Source organism: Staurois parvus, unplaced genomic scaffold (genome assembly GCF_062004578.1).
Source record: "Staurois parvus isolate SC_StPar_1 unplaced genomic scaffold, SC_StPar_1.0 ptg000449l, whole genome shotgun sequence".
NCBI lineage: Eukaryota > Metazoa > Chordata > Amphibia > Anura > Ranidae > Staurois > Staurois parvus.
Window position 1 is genome coordinate 4478002 of NW_028318245.1, and position 21349 is coordinate 4499350.

The window sequence follows — 21349 nt, forward strand, 5'->3', positions numbered from 1 at the left end:
TGCTGATATACTCCTCCCCAAAAATTCTGAGTGCTGTAATAAAATCAAAAGGTTCTACAACAAGTGTGTAGACTTTTTCTATCTACTATATATGGATTTCTCTGACATTTCTCTAAGGTCACCGCTGACACCTTGCCTCCTCAACACTCCTTTGACTGCCCCATCATTCTAATCCCTTATGCAGGCCATAGACGGGTCAAAAATCAGCCGATTTTCACACCGTTAGTGGGTTAATTGGTCGGCCATTTTTCAGGGGTTTGGCACTTTTTTTTATCGGTCAAGTTGGAAAATTCGTGGCCGTTTTTGACGACCAGCCGATTTTCCCGGCAGTGATGGGCAAATCGGCCGATTGGTTTACAGATAAAAAATAGGAGGAGGAGGAGGAGAATTCCAGTCCTTGCGGTTGCAACAATGTATCTATTTGTATCCGAATAAAACCATCTGTATCCGAAATGGATACATTGTTGCAACCGCAAGACTTTTTCATGTAAAATATAATAGCGGAGCTCTCTGCAAGGGACAGAAGTAATTATGGGGTTAAATGCCAGCTGTAGACGGGACGAAAATAGGCCAATTTCTTTACCGTTGGTGGTAACGTCGGCTGATCAAACTACCGATTTTTCATTTTTGTTTATAAAAAAAGGGCCGGTTTTCGACCCGTCTATGGCCTGTATATGTCTACTCCTCCTCATGGAAGGCCCAACTCACTCTCAATCCCCGAGCACATGCCATCTCCAAATGTATCAAAACATTAATAAAAAAATAATTCATATGGAAAGCCACCTCATTGATTGGAGCCAGTTTTTCCTTTGTTGAGAAGAAAGATGGAACCCTAAGACGCTGCATAGACTACCAGGGCCGGAACACCATCACTCAAATAAAAAAATCAGTTTCCGTTGTCCCTCATCTTCAAACTCTTTATTTGCCTGCATGGAGCCCAGGTGTTGAGAGGGCCACTCAAAGCTCCAATGCTTTCAATCTGGTGATTTCCACACGCTAATGGGTGCAGCTCCAAAAGGAGTCCATCCTGCCCGCATAGATAGACAACAAGCAGAAGATAGGAGCGTACATCGAAGGTCCACCATTCTAAGACTTCAAACAGGCTTCAGCTTTTCCTCCTCCCAGATCATGCCCTCTAAGGCTTTTCACCCACGCCTGGGCTTGGACGTAGACTAAGCCCAAAAGTGGGTGAAACGCGTTAGTGGGGTGTGGTTGTGAAGAAGAAAACCTACCTGCATTTCTCTCAAATATTTTTCCTCCTCTTTAACGCCTTGACGTTAACTTAGTCTACGCCTAAGCCCAGGAGTAGGTGAAACTCATTATTGGGGCATGGTTCAGGACAAGGGAAAAGCTCAAGCCTGTTTTGAAGTCTTAGATTTGGACAGCTTTGGCGTGCGTTGCTATCTTCTGCTTGTTGGCCAATGACTAAACCTACCTGCATTTCTAATATTTTTCCTCCTCTTTAACGTTTGGACAGCAACTTAGTCTATGTCTAAGCCCAGGAGTAGGTGAAATGCATTACAGGGGCATGGTCCAGGACAAGGCTAAAGCTGAAGTCTGTTTTGAAGTCTCGGAATTGGGCAACTTCGGTGTGTACCCCTATCTTCTGCTTGTGGTCAATAAGAAAACCTACCTGCATTTCTTTCAAATATTCTTCCTCCTCTTTAACACCTGGACATTAACTTAGTCTATGTCTAAGCCCAGGAGTAGGTGAAATGTGTTACATGGGTATGGTCCGGGACAAGGGAAAAGCTCAAGCCTGTTTTGAAGTCTTAGAATTGGACAGCTTTGGCGTGCGCTCCTATCTTCTGCTTGTGTGCCAATGACTAAACCTACCTGCATTTCTAATATTCTTCCTACTCTTTAACGCCTGGACATTAACTTAGTCTATGTCTAAGCCCAGGAGTAGGTGAAATGCGTCACAGGGGCATGGTCCAGGACAAAGGTAAAGCTCAAGCCTGCTTTGAAGTCTCAGAATTGGACAGCTTCTGTGTGTACCCCTATCTTTTACGCTTGGACAGTAACTTAGTCTATATCTAATCTGAGTAGATGGAACACGTTACAAAGGGCATGGCCCGGGACAAGGGAAAAGCTCAAGTCTGTTTTGAAGTCTTAGAATTTGACAGCTTTGGCGTGCGCAAATATCTTCTGCTTGTTGGCCAATGACTAAACCTACCTGCATTTCTTTCTAATATTCTTCCTCTTTTAACGTTTGGACAGAAACTTAGTCTATGTCTAAGCCCAGCAGTAGGTGAAATGCGTTACTGGGGCATGGCCCAGGACATGGGAAAAGCTCAAGTCTGTTTTGAAGTCTTAGAATTTGACAGCTTTGGCATGCGCTCCTATCTTCTGCTTGTTGGCCAATGGCTAAATCTACCTGCATTTCTTTCTAATACTCTTCCTCCTCTTTAACGCCTGGATATTAACTTAGTCTATGTCTAAGCCCAGGAGTAGGTGAAATGCGCGGCCTTGGACAAGCCCGTTTTGAAGCCTTAGCATCAGGCAGCTCCTATCTTTTGCTTGTTACCCATGAGAAAACTTACCTGCATTTCTTTAAATTCTTTCTCCTCTTTAATGCTTGGACTGTAACTTGCTCTATGTCTAAGCGCATACAGTAGGCGAAACGCATCAGTAGGGCATGGTGCGGGAGGAGGAAAAGCTTAAGTCTGTTTTAGCATCGGGCAGCTTCAGTGTGCACTCCTATCTTCTGCTTGTTGTCAATGAGAAAACCTACCTGCGTTTCTTTCAAATATTCATCCTCCTTATGAGCGCTTGGACGGTAAGTTGCATTTTGTAATATCTTTTCCGGAGTTCCATTGGCTTCAACTTCAGAAGACCTTGAAAGTATCAAAAGTGAACCTCCAGAATAATGAACTGGAGAACGATCTGTTGTTGTTTGAGTTGTTTCTTCCTCGGTGACAACTCGTTCAGTTAAAAATTTCTCTCGAGATGTACCAAGTTGTTCTGGAATGTCAACTTCAGAAAAGGAAAACTGTAAAAATAATGGCTGGACATTGGTGGACAATTGCTCATCGTTCTCAACAGGGGTGGATTTAGCCCACAACGTTGGTGGAGGAAGACTAATCAAGTCACACTGAACGGCGATGGAACTTTTATTTTTTCTAACGGACACTTGTACGTTTTTATCTTTGGAGTCATACGGTCTATAAATCTGTATCGGTTTACGTTTCTGTCCCGGAAAATGTACTGTGTTTGTACCTCTTGACATTGTGAGTTTTGGAGAAGATATTTTTTTCTTCTTTTTTGCAGGAATTAGACTTTCCATCAAAACATCTGAAGTAGAAAGTAAAACATCTGAAGTAGAAAGTTCAATTTCCTCCGCCAGCATTTGTTGGGATTCCAGATCGGTAGGTGATATCTCGTCATAAATCATCTCTGAAGATGAGGACGGTACTACCTCTGGTGAGTCAGGAGACATTGGACCGTAAAAATGACTCGAGGATTCAGAAATTTGAGGAGAGGATAAAGACTCCTCGCTCTTTATTTCCCCTTCTGATGTTTCCCTTATCAAATTCTGTCGCTGATAATAAGTATGGTCGCTAAGTTCTTCAATTGATGGTTCTAAGGCTGGTGGCATCTGCAGTGTAGGTATGGCATCGCATCTTAAATAGCACCCCTTTACTGTTCCTTGCTCTTTATAGTCATCCACTGTGAAATGATCTGAACAAATTCTATATTTTCCTTTTACGCATTTTGCTATACGCGGCACTAGATACTCTATCTCATAATCTTGAAAATTCATATTCTCCAGCCAAAGCCTTATTAGTTTCTCGTTCCGAGGGAAAATATGAAGAAGTATGTTTTTCAATTTTGTTTTTTGCCATGAATTTGTACATCCTGGAACAAAACAGCATGGCATCCTGGAAAACCAAAAAAAAAGAATTTTTTTTCCCCAAAATAAAATTTTTGTTTACTTAAATGTTTTTTTTGATAGCTACATTATTTTGATGATCAATATATTAAATTACAGTAGTGCTGCGCAGTACTTTACAAAGAAAATTATAAAAATTATATCATGTGTCAAGAAGCTAAATTTTCATCAATACAAAACATAAAACCAATAGTCCATAGTGTCCATATATTATAAAATTAAATTCTAATCGTGAATGTTCATGATGGTTTGATATCTAAATGGGCGGGTACTTTTCAAAAATTTCCACTGTGTAAGTAATTCTTCAGGTACGTTTATAAACCACTTTTGCATATCCCTTCACCAGTACTCTTATGCTCTCACCTGATTTATTCACCTGAAAAACATTAGGTCCCATGCGCTTCCCCCTTTAAGAGAGATCGTTCCCTCTGTACAGAACTCTGTGTTGAATGTCAACACAGAGCTCTTGGCTGTGAATGGACACAACCGATCAGCAGGTCTCGGCCGTGAATCATTGGTCGGGACTTGCTGACAGGCTCCCGCTGTGTACATTCACAACAGGAGTGGGTGCGTGCGTGCACCTGAAACCCAGAAACAGGCAACGTACAGGTACGTTGTGTTACCCGTGCGCAGTAAATGCAGGGAAGCGGTCCGCAAGTGTTTAACACAGAAGCGAACAGTGAAAAAAAAAATACTTGTTACTCCGTGCGTCCAAGATTGGATAGAAACCAACAGAAAAACCAATGGGACCCCTCAGATAAGATCATGAGTTAATTGCCGATCTCCATTGTTACACCTCAAAGCGAGCTGCCACCCATTCGGACTAGCTGACTGGATGGAAGGGGCAGGACGCTGCCTATTTATCGAATGAACTCTAGGAGCACATTAGTAATAACATTCTTCAAAACCATGTTTCCAGTGATGTAAAAATAAGAGGATGCATATAGGCACTGTAACGATTGTGCGCAATAGAGACATGGAAGATGTACACGACAGCCATCTTGTGTGGGTATCATGAGCAGTGTTCCTATTCCCCCCTCCCCCTTGCAAACTAGAACTGGAATTTGTAGCAGTAACTTTTAACAAACTTCAAAAGAACCTATCTTAATTAAAACACATATAGACACAGTGTCCAGACCTGTAAACAGCTAATTAGTCTTGGCAGGATGTCTGTTTCCACAAACCGTGGAAAACACTTTCCTCTGTGTAGAGATGTGCTGGTTGCTTTAAATCTTAAACAGCAGTTGCAAAGCATTTTTTTCTTTTCTCTCTTTGTGAGTGACAGACAGGAAAAGCAGGAGTGTGCTCTAAATGGTTGTTGCTACAGCTGAAAAGGATCCACCCATAGCAGCACTGTTGCAGTTGAACTTATGATTGGCTGTGGAGGAAAGGAGAGAGGAAAAAGGAAGAAGAAGCACATGTGGGGAGGCAGACATTTTCAGGGAACTGCATGAAGCAGGGGCTCCTGATGTAAAGTCACAGAGGCTCACTCTCTGTGCTGCTGGAACCCATAAACTGGGCTGGGAGTGTGTAGCAGAGAAATTGTTGCAGGAGGACAGTGTGCAAATCAAGGATTGTCCTGCCTGACACTCAGGATTCCAGCCACTCAAGTGCATGTGTCTCTCAAAGTCTGGAGCTGCTGAAAGAGAGAGGATTTCTACTACTGTCTAATGCTATCTAGAAGACAATCCAGAAACAGTGAGTACTCTGTGATGAAAGGGGATTTTGATATTGCTGCATTTGCTGTTCATCTCTGGAGAATGATCATGAGAAAGCCTGCTCTCTAATTCTCAGAGTGACACAGATCTTGGAAAGCCCAAGCTGCTCAGAATTAGCTATTCCTGCTGCTGATTGATGAGAGAACTCTGTCTCTGTGTATTACTGGTGATTGTCTCCTCAAAACTTGTGCTGTGGCTGAAGAGTGTGGTTTAGTTCCAAATCACCACAGAAGCCTGCTGCTTTGAATATACTGAGCAAGTGTCAGTATATCAGGATTCACCTGTATGGTAAAGATTTTGTTGAAGTGTTGTTTTCTCCTATTGTAATGTTCACTGGAAGATTCTGCTTAAAGGAAACTGTGCTATCCTGCTACCCCTGGATTACAAATACTCTCCCATGCAGAGAGTGAGCGCTCTTCCATTGATTAAAGGGCCCCAATGTTGAGAGACTTTAAGTTTCATCCCACTGGCCAGTGGTTAGGTATGACATTTCTGCTCTAGATAGTATTTCTATAGCAAATGTCAATAAGCTGCTAAATATCATTAACAGTTATTGTTTCATATGTCACTCTCACATGTCACCCTAGTCAGTGTGATACTAGTCAGTTTTTGGAGAATGTGACGAGTGAATTGTGACTTCTTACTAACTGTGTTATACAAAGTGCTATCTGTGTTTATGTACATTACCTGTCTTAAATCAGCTAGTTCTTTTTCAGGGTTTATCTTCTTCAATAAAACCCATAAAACATATTCTCAGTGTCGAAGTGTTCTGGGCATAATCTGAGGTGTCACCAGATTCAGATGGGAGCTGAACCTATATATCTAGCCAAGCATCATCAAAGGGTGTGCTACCATTAAGGATCTAGGAATGCAGAACGTGCCGTAAAACGTCTATTTCATATGTGACAATTCCACATACAATGCATAGAATTCAACAGGAACAGGGCACATTAATATTAGGTATATATCTGAATAGGGAATATCATACTGAACAAATCAAGATCATACATGACAATGTTAGCACATAGGAAAGGGGGAGAAAGCAGTCTCTTCGCTCCTGGGTGACAAATGTACACTGTGTTTGGTATCCCTGGGTTCGAAATATAATTCTGAATAATAATCTGCCAGTTGCTAGAATACCACCTGCAGGTATTGGAAGTTGTCAATATTGGTATGAAACTGTAGTTGGGACTTGGTCATAAATTTGTTGACCTCCTAGCACCCATCCCCTAAACCGGATGGTAGGTCGGTTGTTTTTGGGCGACATACCTTTGATATCATAGAAAAGGGACTGATTGGATCTAGTATGGAGCTCTCGTTTTACCATCAACCAAGGAACATCATAACACCCAAGAGGGCCACAGCAACGTTTTTGCCCGGACAATTGGACCAGGACTTTGCAAGTATTCTGCCTTCTTAACGCCTTTCTTCTATTTCTATGTTGCTTTATTGCTTTGTAACACCCCTTTCTGTCAATATTTTAATTGCACCATTTGACCCCTCGCCCTCCAGAGGATTTACCCCCCTTCCTGACCACGTTACGTTAACTGACAATTGCACGGTCATGCAACACTGCATCCAAATGAAATTTTCATAATTTTTTTTCCCACGAATAGAGCTTTCTTTCGGTGGTATTTGATTGCCTTGCGCCCCCGGAAGTGCAATACCAGGTATATATACTTGATTTTGCACACAGCTGCCGCCCTGTAGCAGTATTTCTGCTATGGGGCGGAGCTGAAGCGGTTAGCAAACTCTATTTTGAAAAGTGTTAAAAGTATCTCTAAGGTTTTCAGCCTGTTGTCACGTATATGTGGTGCAGTATATCGCATGTGATTTGCACAGGAACCGCACCGCATTTCTGTGCAAATCACATGCAATTTGTGTGTGGTGCGATTGGAGTCCTACATTTTGTACGGCTCTATTCGCACCGCACCCGCACCAAAAACGTGCAGCACCCTTTTTTGGGTCCGCACTAGAATCGGATCGCACGGGCATTCACACCTATGTGATCTGATTCTGCACATCGCACCACAATTTGCGGACCACTTTTGGGGTGTTGTTAACTTAACACACACACATGCAGCAGTTCGCATGAAGGGGGTGCGATTTTGATACGGTGCGAATTCCGCACCAGGTCAGTGTGAACCCGGGCTTAATGCAAATTAACTACTTCCAGTCTGGACGTCTGGACACATTCCCCCCCCCCCCCACCTTCCTGTCAGGGCCAATTTTCAGCTTTTAGTGCTATCACACTTTGAATGACAATTGCGCGGTCATGCAACACTGTCCCCAAATGCATTTTTTAGCATTTTTTTGAGACAAATAAAGCTTTATTTTAGTGGTATTTATTCACCACTGGGATTTTATTTTTTTTGCTATGTAAATTAAAATGTCCAAAAAGTTTGAAAAAAAGTGTTTTTCTTATAAAATTTTGCAAATAAATATTTCAGCATAAATCTTGGCCAAAATTTATTCCGTTATATTTTTAGTACAAAAAAACCCCAAATTAGTTTATAACCAAAAATAATAATTTTTAAACATTTTTTTAATATTTTTTTTATACACTGTCACCCAGCAGTACAGTGTCACCATGGTGACACTGTACTACTTGTGGGGGTGATGAAGATTTTTTTTTTTTTTACACTGATTGCTTTTACACCCATAAAGGCTGTAAAAGCAATCATTTCTCCTTCTCTCTAGCTGCATTCTTGCAGCCATTGAGAACAACTGAGTGAGTTGTGATTGGTCACAGCTTGTCACATGGTACAAGGCTGTTGTGAATAGCCTTGTACCATGAGATCTCTGTGATCATTTAGATTTCACAGGTAGTAACCAATGATGTCACAAGTGACATCTTGCATACTACTTTGCATGTGATCATTGATTGGCCAATCAGTGATCACATGATCGGGACCTTGTACAGAGGTCCCATCCGATGATCGGTGTTCTACTGTGTCCGGAGGACACGGCGGGCACCGGATCGCGGTGCTGCGTGCTCCCAGGGAGCGCGCACAAGCAGGGTGCGCGGAAGCCATTTATAAACAGCCACCCGACCCTGCACTGCCCTCTGATAGCCCTGTTCCTGGAAGAGTGCTACTGTACATAATAATCCTCTGATATCCCTGTCCCTGGAAGAGTGCTACTGTACATAATAATCCTCTAAATATACCTGTCTGTGGTGACCGTGCGTGTTACAGACATTTATTGTTCACATTTGTTCTTGCTAACATTGTGAAGGGTTGATAGTCCCCAAAGGCATCTGGTGGCAGTTTGAAGGGTAAATTGTGTAATTAATCAATCCAGTGACAATCGCTCTCAAGCTGCTGGCACATAGATTGTGGTCCCGCAAGCCAGAAAATCTTTGCGCAGGGCGCAGCTGAGTGTGGCATCGTTAGGCAGGTGACAGAGCGGTGTGAGATGGGCTGGTCCTTTGTGACAAGTTGTTGAGAAAAGCAGGGGTAGGGCACTGCGTTCGACTCAGGCGCACTGTCGGCACCAAGCGGTTGAAGAGGGGGCGGGAGGTGGGCACAACAACTAGCGGGACGTTTTTCTGGTTTTGTGGACCTAAACATGACGCATCAGAGGTAGCCTGCTGTTAACAGACACCTGGCCGCCCATAGAGCCGGCACAGGTCCGCCGGGCAAGGACTAAATGGGCACCGATGTCCAAAAGCTGACCTCCATCCCGGTCAGCTCCAATTCGGCACGCGATCTGCCCATGGATCCCTTGCTTAGCACAGCCAATTTTGCTTCGTGTGAAAGGCGTCATATTTTGTAACATCGAATAATTTTTCCTATGTCCTCGTTTTACGAGGTGCTGTCTCTAATGCTAATATTAGGAGTTAACGGGCAAGCATGCGTGATTTGCGTTTTCTATAGTAAATACAAAATAATATCCTATTACCTCCTCTGCTGTCAGTTTAAGCAATGTCTCCAATCTACTTCCTCCCGACTCACCTCTCACCAACAGCTTCCCATTTATTCCCCCACATCACTTCCTGCCTATACCTGACATCCCTTCCTGTCTGTACCTGGCACCACTTCCTGTATGCGCCTTCCTGTCTGGAGAGATCACCATCTTGTGGAGAATGTAAAAAACTGCTGCTCACGTTAGGTGTTAAAGCAGAACTCTGGGCCCACATGGGTTACCAGCTCGTTTTCTCCAGGGGCTCAGGGGAAAGCTATACTTACCCCGTTCGCCGGAAAACTGCGCTCGCCCACATCCAGCAGTGACCTGTTACTGTCGTCCTCACATCCAGAGCTGATCTATAGACATGATGACGTCAAGAACAGCCCATTTACAAGGGGGAAGCAGGAGCAGTCTTGCACTCATAGGATCTGTTGGTTAGGTAAGTATATCTCAGCTTTACAAACGCCTAACCCATTCACAGCCCCACTGCATGGGACATTTCTTGAATGGATTTCTTCTTTAACAGTTTGCCCGTTGCTCGTTATTCAGTTGCATATCTATCTATCTAGGGGCCAGCCCTCCAAATCAATGGATTCAGGTGTTCAAATAACCTCCATGGCCACAGGTGTATAAAATGAAGCCCCTAAGCAAGCAGACTGCTTCTACAAACACTGGTGAAAGAATAGGTCGCTCTCAGGAGCTCAGTGACTCCAAGCGTGGTACCACACCTGGGTTACCAGAGTTGAACTTCACTGAGAGGGATACTGTTTAAGAGGATCATCTCAACAACCATCCACACTACATTCTCCGACAGCTCTCCTCCCCCACCATCCACACTACATTCTCTGACAGCTCTCCTCCTCCATCCACACTACATTCTCTAACAGCTCTCCTCCCCCACCATCCACACTACATTCTCTGACAGCTCTCTTCCCCCCATCCACACTACATTCTCTGACAGCTCTCTTCCCCCCACCATCCACACTACATTCTCTGACAGCTCTCCTCCCACCATCCACACTATATTCCCTGACAGCTCTCCTCCCACCATCCACACTATATTCCCTGACAGCTCTCCTCCCCCCACCATCCACACTACATTCTCTGACAGCTCTCCTCCCACCATCCACACTACATTCTCTGACAGCTCCCCCCCCCCCACACTACATTCTCTGACAGCTCTCCCCCACCATCCACACTACATTCTCTGACATCTCTCCCCCCCCCCCACCATCCACACTACATTCTCTGCCAGCTCTCCTCCCCCACCATCCACACTACATTCTCTGACAGCTGTCCTCCCCCACCATCCACACTACATTCTCTGACAGCTCTCCTCCCACCATCCACACTATATTCTCTGACAGCTGTCCTCCCCCCACCACCCACACTACATTCTCTGCAAGCTCTCCCCCACCATCCACACTACATTCTCTGACAGCTCTCCTCCCACCATCCACACTACATTCTCTGACAGCTCTCCTCCCCCACCATCCACACTACATTCTCTGACAGCTCTCCCCCCACCATCCACACTACATTCTCTGACAGCTCTCCCCCCACCATCCACACTACATTCCCTGACAGCTCTCCTCCCCCCACCATCCACACTACATTCTCTGACAGCTCTCCCCCCACCATCCACACTACATTCTCTGACAGCTCCCCCCCCCCACTATCCACACTACATTCTCTGACAGCTCTCCCCCACCATCCACACTGCATTCTCTGACATCTCCCCCCCCCCCACCATCCACACTACATTCTCTGCCAGCTCTCCTCCCCCACCATCCACACTACATTCTCTGACAGCTGTCCTCCCCCACCATCCACACTACATTCTCTGACAGCTCTCCTCCCACCATCCACACTGTATTCTCTGACGGCTGTCCTCCCCCCACCACCCACACTACATTCTCTGCAAGCTCTCCCCCACCATCCACACTACATTCTCTGACAGCTCTCCTCCCACCATCCACACTACATTCTCTGACAGCTCTCCTCCCCCACCATCCACACTACATTCTCTGACAGCTCTCCTCCCCCCACTACATTCTCTGACAGCTCTCCCCCACCATCCACACTACATTCTCTGACAGCTCTCCCCCCCCCCCCCCCCACTATCCACACTACATTCTCTGACAGCTCTCCCCCACCATCCACACTACATTCTCTGACATCTCTCCCCCCCCCCCACCATCCACACTACATTCTCTGCCAGCTCTCCTCCCCCACCATCCACACTACATTCTCTGACAGCTGTCCTCCCCCACCATCCACACTACATTCTCTGACAGCTCCCCCCCCCCCACTGTCCACACTACATTCTCTGACAGCTCTCCCCCACCATCCACACTACATTCTCTGACAGCTCTCCTCCCACCATCCACACTATATTCCCTGACAGCTCTCCTCCCACCATCCACACTATATTCCCTGACAGCTCTCCTCCCCCCACCATCCACACTACATTCTCTGACAGCTCTCCTCCCACCATCCACACTACATTCTCTGACAGCTCCCCCCCCCCCACACTACATTCTCTGACAGCTCTCCCCCACCATCCACACTACATTCTCTGACATCTCTCCCCCCCCCCACCATCCACACTACATTCTCTGCCAGCTCTCCTCCCCCACCATCCACACTACATTCTCTGACAGCTGTCCTCCCCCACCATCCACACTACATTCTCTGACAGCTCTCCTCCCACCATCCACACTATATTCTCTGACAGCTGTCCTCCCCCCACCACCCACACTACATTCTCTGCAAGCTCTCCCCCACCATCCACACTACATTCTCTGACAGCTCTCCTCCCACCATCCACACTACATTCTCTGACAGCTCTCCTCCCCCACCATCCACACTACATTCTCTGACAGCTCTCCCCCCACCATCCACACTACATTCTCTGACAGCTCTCCCCCCACCATCCACACTACATTCCCTGACAGCTCTCCTCCCCCCACCATCCACACTACATTCTCTGACAGCTCTCCCCCCACCATCCACACTACATTCTCTGACAGCTCCCCCCCCCCACTATCCACACTACATTCTCTGACAGCTCTCCCCCACCATCCACACTGCATTCTCTGACATCTCCCCCCCCCCCACCATCCACACTACATTCTCTGCCAGCTCTCCTCCCCCACCATCCACACTACATTCTCTGACAGCTGTCCTCCCCCACCATCCACACTACATTCTCTGACAGCTCTCCTCCCACCATCCACACTGTATTCTCTGACGGCTGTCCTCCCCCCACCACCCACACTACATTCTCTGCAAGCTCTCCCCCACCATCCACACTACATTCTCTGACAGCTCTCCTCCCACCATCCACACTACATTCTCTGACAGCTCTCCTCCCCCACCATCCACACTACATTCTCTGACAGCTCTCCTCCCCCCACTACATTCTCTGACAGCTCTCCCCCACCATCCACACTACATTCTCTGACAGCTCTCCCCCCCCCCCCCCCACTATCCACACTACATTCTCTGACAGCTCTCCCCCACCATCCACACTACATTCTCTGACATCTCTCCCCCCCCCCCCCCCACCATCCACACTACATTCTCTGCCAGCTCTCCTCCCCCACCATCCACACTACATTCTCTGACAGCTGTCCTCCCCCACCATCCACACTACATTCTCTGACAGCTCCCCCCCCCCCACTGTCCACACTACATTCTCTGACAGCTCTCCCCCACCATCCACACTACATTCTCTGACATCTCTCCCCCCCCCCCCCCACCATCCACACTACATTCTCTGCCAGCTCTCCTCCCCCACCATCCACACTACATTCTCTGACAGCTGTCCTCCCCCACCATCCACACTACATTTTCTGACAGCTGTCCTCCCCCCACCACCCACACTACATTCTCTGCAAGCTCTCCCCCACCATCCACACTACATTCTCTGACAGCTCTCCTCCCACCATCCACACTACATTCTCTGACAGCTCTCCTCCCCCACCATCCACACTACATTCTCTGACAGCTCTCCTCCCACCATCCACACTACATTCTCTGACAGCTCTCCCCCCACCATCCACACTACATTCTCTGACAGCTCTCCCCCCAACCATCCACACTACATTCCCTGACAGCTCTCCTCCCCCCACCATCCACACTACATTCTCTGACAGCTCTCCCCCCACCATCCACACTACATTCTCTGACAGCTCCCCCCCCCCCACTATCCACACTACATTCTCTGACAGCTCTCCCCCACCATCCACACTACATTCTCTGACATCTCTCCCCCCCCCACCATCCACACTACATTCTCTGCCAGCTCTGCTCCCCCACCATCCACACTACATTCTCTGACAGCTGTCCTCCCCCACCATCCACACTACATTCTCTGACAGCTCTCCTCCCACTATCCACACTATATTCTCTGACAGCTGTCCTCCCCCCACCACCCACACTACATTCTCTGCAAGCTCTCCCCCACCATCCACACTACATTCTCTGACAGCTCTCCTCCCACCATCCACACTACATTCTCTGACAGATCTCCTCCCCCCATCCACACTACATTCTCTGACAGCTCTCCCCCCAACATCCACACTACATTCTCTGACAGCTCTCCTCCTCCCACCATCCACACTACATTCTCTGACAGCTCTCCTCCCACCATCCACACTACATTCTCTGACAGCTCTCCTCCCCCCATCCACACTACATTCTCTGACAGCTCTCCCCCCAACATCCACACTACATTCTCCGACAGCTCTGCTCCCCCACCATCCACACTACATTCTCTGACAGCTCTCCTCCTCCATCCACACTACATTCTCTAACAGCTCTCCTCCCCCACCATCCACACTACATTCTCTGACAGCTCTCTTCCCCCCATCCACACTACATTCTCTGACAGCTCTCCTCCCCCCACCATCCACACTACATTCTCTGACAGCTCTCCTCCCACCATCCACACTATATTCCCTGACAGCTCTCCTCCCCCACCATCCACACTACATTCCCTGACAGCTCTCCTCCCCCCACCATCCACACTACATTCTCTGACAGCTCTCCTCCCACCATCCACACTACATTCTCTGACAGCTCCCCCCCCCCCCCCCCACTATCCACACTACATTCTCTGACAGCTCTCCCCCACCATCCACACTATATTCTCTGACAGCTGTCCTCCCCCCACCACCCACACTACATTCTCTGCAAGCTCTCCCCCACCATCCACACTACATTCTCTGACAGCTCTCCCCCCACCATCCACACTACATTCCCTGACAGCTCTCCTCCCCCCACCATCCACACTACATTCTCTGACAGCTCTCCCCCCACCATCCACACTACATTCTCTGACAGCTCCCCCCCCCCCACTATCCACACTACATTCTCTGACAGCTCTCCCCACCATCCACACTACATTCTCTGACATCTCTCCCCCCCCCACCATCCACACTACATTCTCTGCCAGCTCTCCTCCCCCACCATCCACACTACATTCTCTGACAGCTGTCCTCCCCCACCATCCACACTACATTCTCTGACAGCTCTCCTCCTACCATCCACACTATATTTTCTGACAGCTGTCCTCCCCCCACCACCCACACTACATTCTCTGCAAGCTCTCCCCCACCATCCACACTACATTCTCTGACAGCTCTCCTCCCACCATCCACATTACATTCTCTGACAGCTCTCCTCCCACCATCCACACTATATTCTCTGACAGCTATCCTCCCCCCACCACCCACACTACATTCTCTGCAAGCTCTCCCCCACCATCCACACTATATTCTCTGACAGCTGTCCTCCCCCCACACTACATTCTCTGCAAGCTCTCCCCCACTATCCACACTACATTCTCTGACAGCTCTCCTCCCACCATCCACACTACATTCTCTGACAGCTCTCCTCCCCCCATCCACACTACATTCTCTGACAGCTCTCCCCCCAACATCCACACTACATTCTCTGACAGCTCTCCTCCTCCCACCATCCACACTACATTCTCTGCCAGCTCTCCTCCCCCCCCCCACCATCCACACTACATTCTCTGCCAGCTCTCCCCCACCATCCACACTACATTCTCTGACATCTCTCCTCCCCCACCATCCACACTACATTCTCTGACAGCTGTCCTCACCCACCATCCACACTACATTCTCTGACAGCTCTCCCCCCACCATCCACACTACATTCTCTGACAGCTCTCCTACTCCCACCATCCACACTACATTCTCTGACAGCTCTCCTCCCCCACCATCCACACTACATTCTCTGACAGCTGTCCTCCCCCACCATCCACACTACATTCTCTGACAGCTCTCCTCCCACCATCCACACTATATTATCTGACAGATGTCCTCCCCCCACCACCCACACTACATTCTCTGACAGCTCTCCCCCACCATCCACACTACATTCTCTGACAGCTCTCCTCCTCCCACCATCCACACTACATTCTCTGACAGCTCTCTTCCCCCACCATCCACACTACATTCTCTGACAGCTCTCCTCCCCCCACCATCCACACTACATTCCCTGACAGCTCTCCTCCCCCCACCATCCACACTACATTCTCTGACAGCTCTCCTCCCCCCACCAGCCACACTACATTTTCTGACAGCTCTCCTCCCCCCACCATCCACACTACATTCTCTGACAGCTCTTCTCCCCCCACCATCCACACTACATTCTCTGACAGCTCTTCTCCCCCCTTCCACACTATATTCTCTGACAGCTCTCCTCCCCCCACCATCAGCACTACATTCTCTGACAGCTCTCTTCCCCCCATCCACACTACATTCTCTGACAGCTCTCCTCCCCCCCACCATCCACACTACATTCTCTGACAGCTCTCCTCCCCCACCATCCACACTACATTCTCTTGACAGCTCTCCTCCCACCATCCACACTACTTTCTCTGACAGCTCTCTTCCCCCCACCATCCACACTACATTCTCTGACAGCTCTTCCCTTACCATCCACACTACATTCTCTGATAGCTCTCCTCCCACCATTCACACTACATTCTCTGACAGCTCTCCTCCCCCACCATCCACACTACATTCCCTGACAGCTCTCTTCCCCCCACCATCCACACTACATTCTCTGACAGCTCTCCTCCCCCCACCATCCGCACTACATTTTCTGACAGCTCTCCTCCCCCCACCATCCACACTACATTCTCTGACAGCTCTTCTCCCCCCACCATCCACACTATATTCTCTAACAGCTCTCTTCCCCCCATCCACACTACATTCTCTGACAGCTCTCCTCCCCCCACCATCCACACTACATTCTCTGACAGCTCTTCTCCCCCCACCATCCACACTACATTCTCTGACAGCTCTTCTCCCCCCACCATCCACACTATATTCTCTAACAGCTCTCTTCCCCCCATCCACACTACATTCTCTGACAGCTCTCCTCCCCCCCACCATCCACACTACATTCTCTGACAGCTCTCTTCCCCCCTTCCACACTACATTCTCTGACAGCTCCCCCCCCCCCACACTACATTCTCTGACAGCTCTCCCCCACCATCCACACTACATTCTCTGACATCTCTCCCCCCCCCCCACCATCCACACTACATTCTCTGCCAGCTCTCCTCCCCCACCATCCACACTACATTCTCTGACAGCTGTCCTCCCCCACCATCCACACTACATTCTCTGACAGCTCTCCTCCCACCATCCACACTATATTCTCTGACAGCTGTCCTCCCCCCACCACCCACACTACATTCTCTGCAAGCTCTCCCCCACCATCCACACTACATTCTCTGACAGCTCTCCTCCCACCATCCACACTACATTCTCTGACAGCTCTCCTCCCCCACCATCCACACTACATTCTCTGACAGCTCTCCCCCCACCATCCACACTACATTCTCTGACAGCTCTCCCCCCACCATCCACACTACATTCCCTGACAGCTCTCCTCCCCCCACCATCCACACTACATTCTCTGACAGCTCTCCCCCCACCATCCACACTACATTCTCTGACAGCTCCCCCCCCCACTATCCACACTACATTCTCTGACAGCTCTCCCCCACCATCCACACTGCATTCTCTGACATCTCCCCCCCCCCCACCATCCACACTACATTCTCTGCCAGCTCTCCTCCCCCACCATCCACACTACATTCTCTGACAGCTGTCCTCCCCCACCATCCACACTACATTCTCTGACAGCTCTCCTCCCACCATCCACACTGTATTCTCTGACGGCTGTCCTCCCCCCACCACCCACACTACATTCTCTGCAAGCTCTCCCCCACCATCCACACTACATTCTCTGACAGCTCTCCTCCCACCATCCACACTACATTCTCTGACAGCTCTCCTCCCCCACCATCCACACTACATTCTCTGACAGCTCTCCTCCCCCCACTACATTCTCTGACAGCTCTCCCCCACCATCCACACTACATTCTCTGACAGCTCTCCCCCCCCCCCCCCCACTATCCACACTACATTCTCTGACAGCTCTCCCCCACCATCCACACTACATTCTCTGACATCTCTCCCCCCCCCCACCATCCACACTACATTCTCTGCCAGCTCTCCTCCCCCACCATCCACACTACATTCTCTGACATCTGTCCTCCCCCACCATCCACACTACATTCTCTGACAGCTCCCCCCCCCCCCACTGTCCACACTACATTCTCTGACAGCTCTCCCCCACCATCCACACTACATTCTCTGACAGCTCTCCTCCCACCATCCACACTATATTCCCTGACAGCTCTCCTCCCACCATCCACACTATATTCCCTGACAGCTCTCCTCCCCCCACCATCCACACTACATTCTCTGACAGCTCTCCTCCCACCATCCACACTACATTCTCTGACAGCTCCCCCCCCCCCACACTACATTCTCTGACAGCTCTCCCCCACCATCCACACTACATTCTCTGACATCTCTCCCCCCCCCCACCATCCACACTACATTCTCTGCCAGCTCTCCTCCCCCACCATCCACACTACATTCTCTGACAGCTGTCCTCCCCCACCATCCACACTACATTCTCTGACAGCTCTCCTCCCACCATCCACACTATATTCTCTGACAGCTGTCCTCCCCCCACCACCCACACTACATTCTCTGCAAGCTCTCCCCCACCATCCACACTACATTCTCTGACAGCTCTCCTCCCACCATCCACACTACATTCTCTGACAGCTCTCCTCCCCCACCATCCACACTACATTCTCTGACAGCTCTCCCCCCACCATCCACACTACATTCTCTGACAGCTCTCCCCCCACCATCCACACTACATTCCCTGACAGCTCTCCTCCCCCCACCATCCACACTACATTCTCTGACAGCTCTCCCCCCACCATCCACACTACATTCTCTGACAGCTCCCCCCCCCCCACTATCCACACTACATTCTCTGACAGCTCTCCCCCACCATCCACACTGCATTCTCTGACATCTCCCCCCCCCCCACCATCCACACTACATTCTCTGCCAGCTCTCCTCCCCCACCATCCACACTACATTCTCTGACAGCTGTCCTCCCCCACCATCCACACTACATTCTCTGACAGCTCTCCTCCCACCATCCACACTGTATTCTCTGACGGCTGTCCTCCCCCCACCACCCACACTACATTCTCTGCAAGCTCTCCCCCACCATCCACACTACATTCTCTGACAGCTCTCCTCCCACCATCCACACTACATTCTCTGACAGCTCTCCTCCCCCACCATCCACACTACATTCTCTGACAGCTCTCCTCCCCCCACTACATTCTCTGACAGCTCTCCCCCACCATCCACACTACATTCTCTGACAGCTCTCCCCCCCCCCCCCCACTATCCACACTACATTCTCTGACAGCTCTCCCCCACCATCCACACTACATTCTCTGACATCTCTCCCCCCCCCCCCCACCATCCACACTACATTCTCTGCCAGCTCTCCTCCCCCACCATCCACACTACATTCTCTGACAGCTGTCCTCCCCCACCATCCACACTACATTCTCTGACAGCTCCCCCCCCCCACTGTCCACACTACATTCTCTGACAGCTCTCCCCCACCATCCACACTACATTCTCTGACATCTCTCCCCCCCCCCCCCCCCACCATCCACACTACATTCTCTGCCAGCTCTCCTCCCCCACCATCCACACTACATTCTCTGACAGCTGTCCTCCCCCACCATCCACACTACATTTTCTGACAGCTGTCCTCCCCCCACCACCCACACTACATTCTCTGCAAGCTCTCCCCCACCATCCACACTACATTCTCTGACAGCTCTCCTCCCACCATCCACACTACATTCTCTGACAGCTCTCCTCCCCCACCATCCACACTACATTCTCTGACAGCTCTCCTCCCACCATCCACACTACATTCTCTGACAGCTCTCCCCCCACCATCCACACTACATTCTCTGACAGCTCTCCCCCCAACCATCCACACTACATTCCCTGACAGCTCTCCTCCCCCCACCATCCACACTACATTCTCTGACAGCTCTCCCCCCACCATCCACACTACATTCTCTGACAGCTCCCCCCCCCCCCACTATCCACACTACATTCTCTGACAGCTCTCCCCCACCATCCACACTACATTCTCTGACATCTCTCCCCCCCCCACCATCCACACTACATTCTCTGCCAGCTCTGCTCCCCCACCATCCACACTACATTCTCTGACAGCTGTCCTCCCCCACCATCCACACTACATTCTCTGACAGCTCTCCTCCCACTATCCACACTATATTCTCTGACAGCTGTCCTCCCCCCACCACCCACACTACATTCTCTGCAAGCTCTCCCCCACCATCCACACTACATTCTCTGACAGCTCTCCTCCCACCATCCACACTACATTCTCTGACAGATCTCCTCCCCCCATCCACACTACATTCTCTGACAGCTCTCCCCCCAACATCCACACTACATTCTCTGACAGCTCTCCTCCTCCCACCATCCACACTACATTCTCTGACAGCTCTCCTCCCACCATCCACACTACATTCTCTGACAGCTCTCCTCCCCCCATCCACACTACATTCTCTGACAGCTCTCCCCCCAACATCCACACTACATTCTCCGACAGCTCTGCTCCCCCACCATCCACACTACATTCTCTGACAGCTCTCCTCCTCCATCCACACTACATTCTCTAACAGCTCTCCTCCCCCACCATCCACACTACATTCTCTGACAGCTCTCTTCCCCCCATCCACACTACATTCTCTGACAGCTCTCCTCCCCCCACCATCCACACTACATTCTCTGACAGCTCTCCTCCCACCATCCACACTATATTCCCTGACAGCTCTCCTCCCCCACCATCCACACTACATTCCCTGACAGCTCTCCTCCCCCCACCATCCACACTACAATCTCTGACAGCTCTCCTCCCACCATCCACACTACATTCTCTGACAGCTCCCCCCCCCCCCACTATCCACACTACATTCTCTGACAGCTCTCCCCCACCATCCACACTATATTCTCTGACAGCTGTCCTCCCCCCACCACCCACACTACATTCTCTGCAAGCTCTCCCCCACCATCCACACTACATTCTCTGACAGCTCTCCCCCCACCATCCACACTACATTCCCTGACAGCTCTCCTCCCCCCACCATCCACACTACATTCTCTGACAGCTCTCCCCCCACCATCCACACTACATTCTCTGACAGCTCCCCCCCCCCCACTATCCACACTACATTCTCTGACAGCTCTCCCCCACCATCCACACTACATTCTCTGACATCTCTCCCCCCCCCACCATCCACACTACATTCTCTGCCAGCTCTCCTCCCCCACCATCCACACTACATTCT

The 21349-nt window shown here is 49.6% G+C and overlaps 1 protein-coding gene across 1 annotated transcript in view; it reads right to left on the reverse strand.

Annotated features, from left to right (window-relative positions):
- The window catches only part of LOC149453396 (uncharacterized), a 70790-nt gene that overhangs the window by 32157 nt on the left and 17284 nt on the right, over positions 1-21349 (reverse strand). Inside the window, exons 11-13 of the mRNA XM_089688637.1 lie at positions 9801-9875; positions 9567-9748; positions 2735-3881 (exon numbers count right to left, since the gene is read on the reverse strand). Of these exons, the coding sequence (XP_089544763.1) occupies positions 2735-3881; positions 9567-9748; positions 9801-9875 (1404 nt within the window). The remainder of the gene's footprint in view (positions 1-2734; positions 3882-9566; positions 9749-9800; positions 9876-21349) is intronic.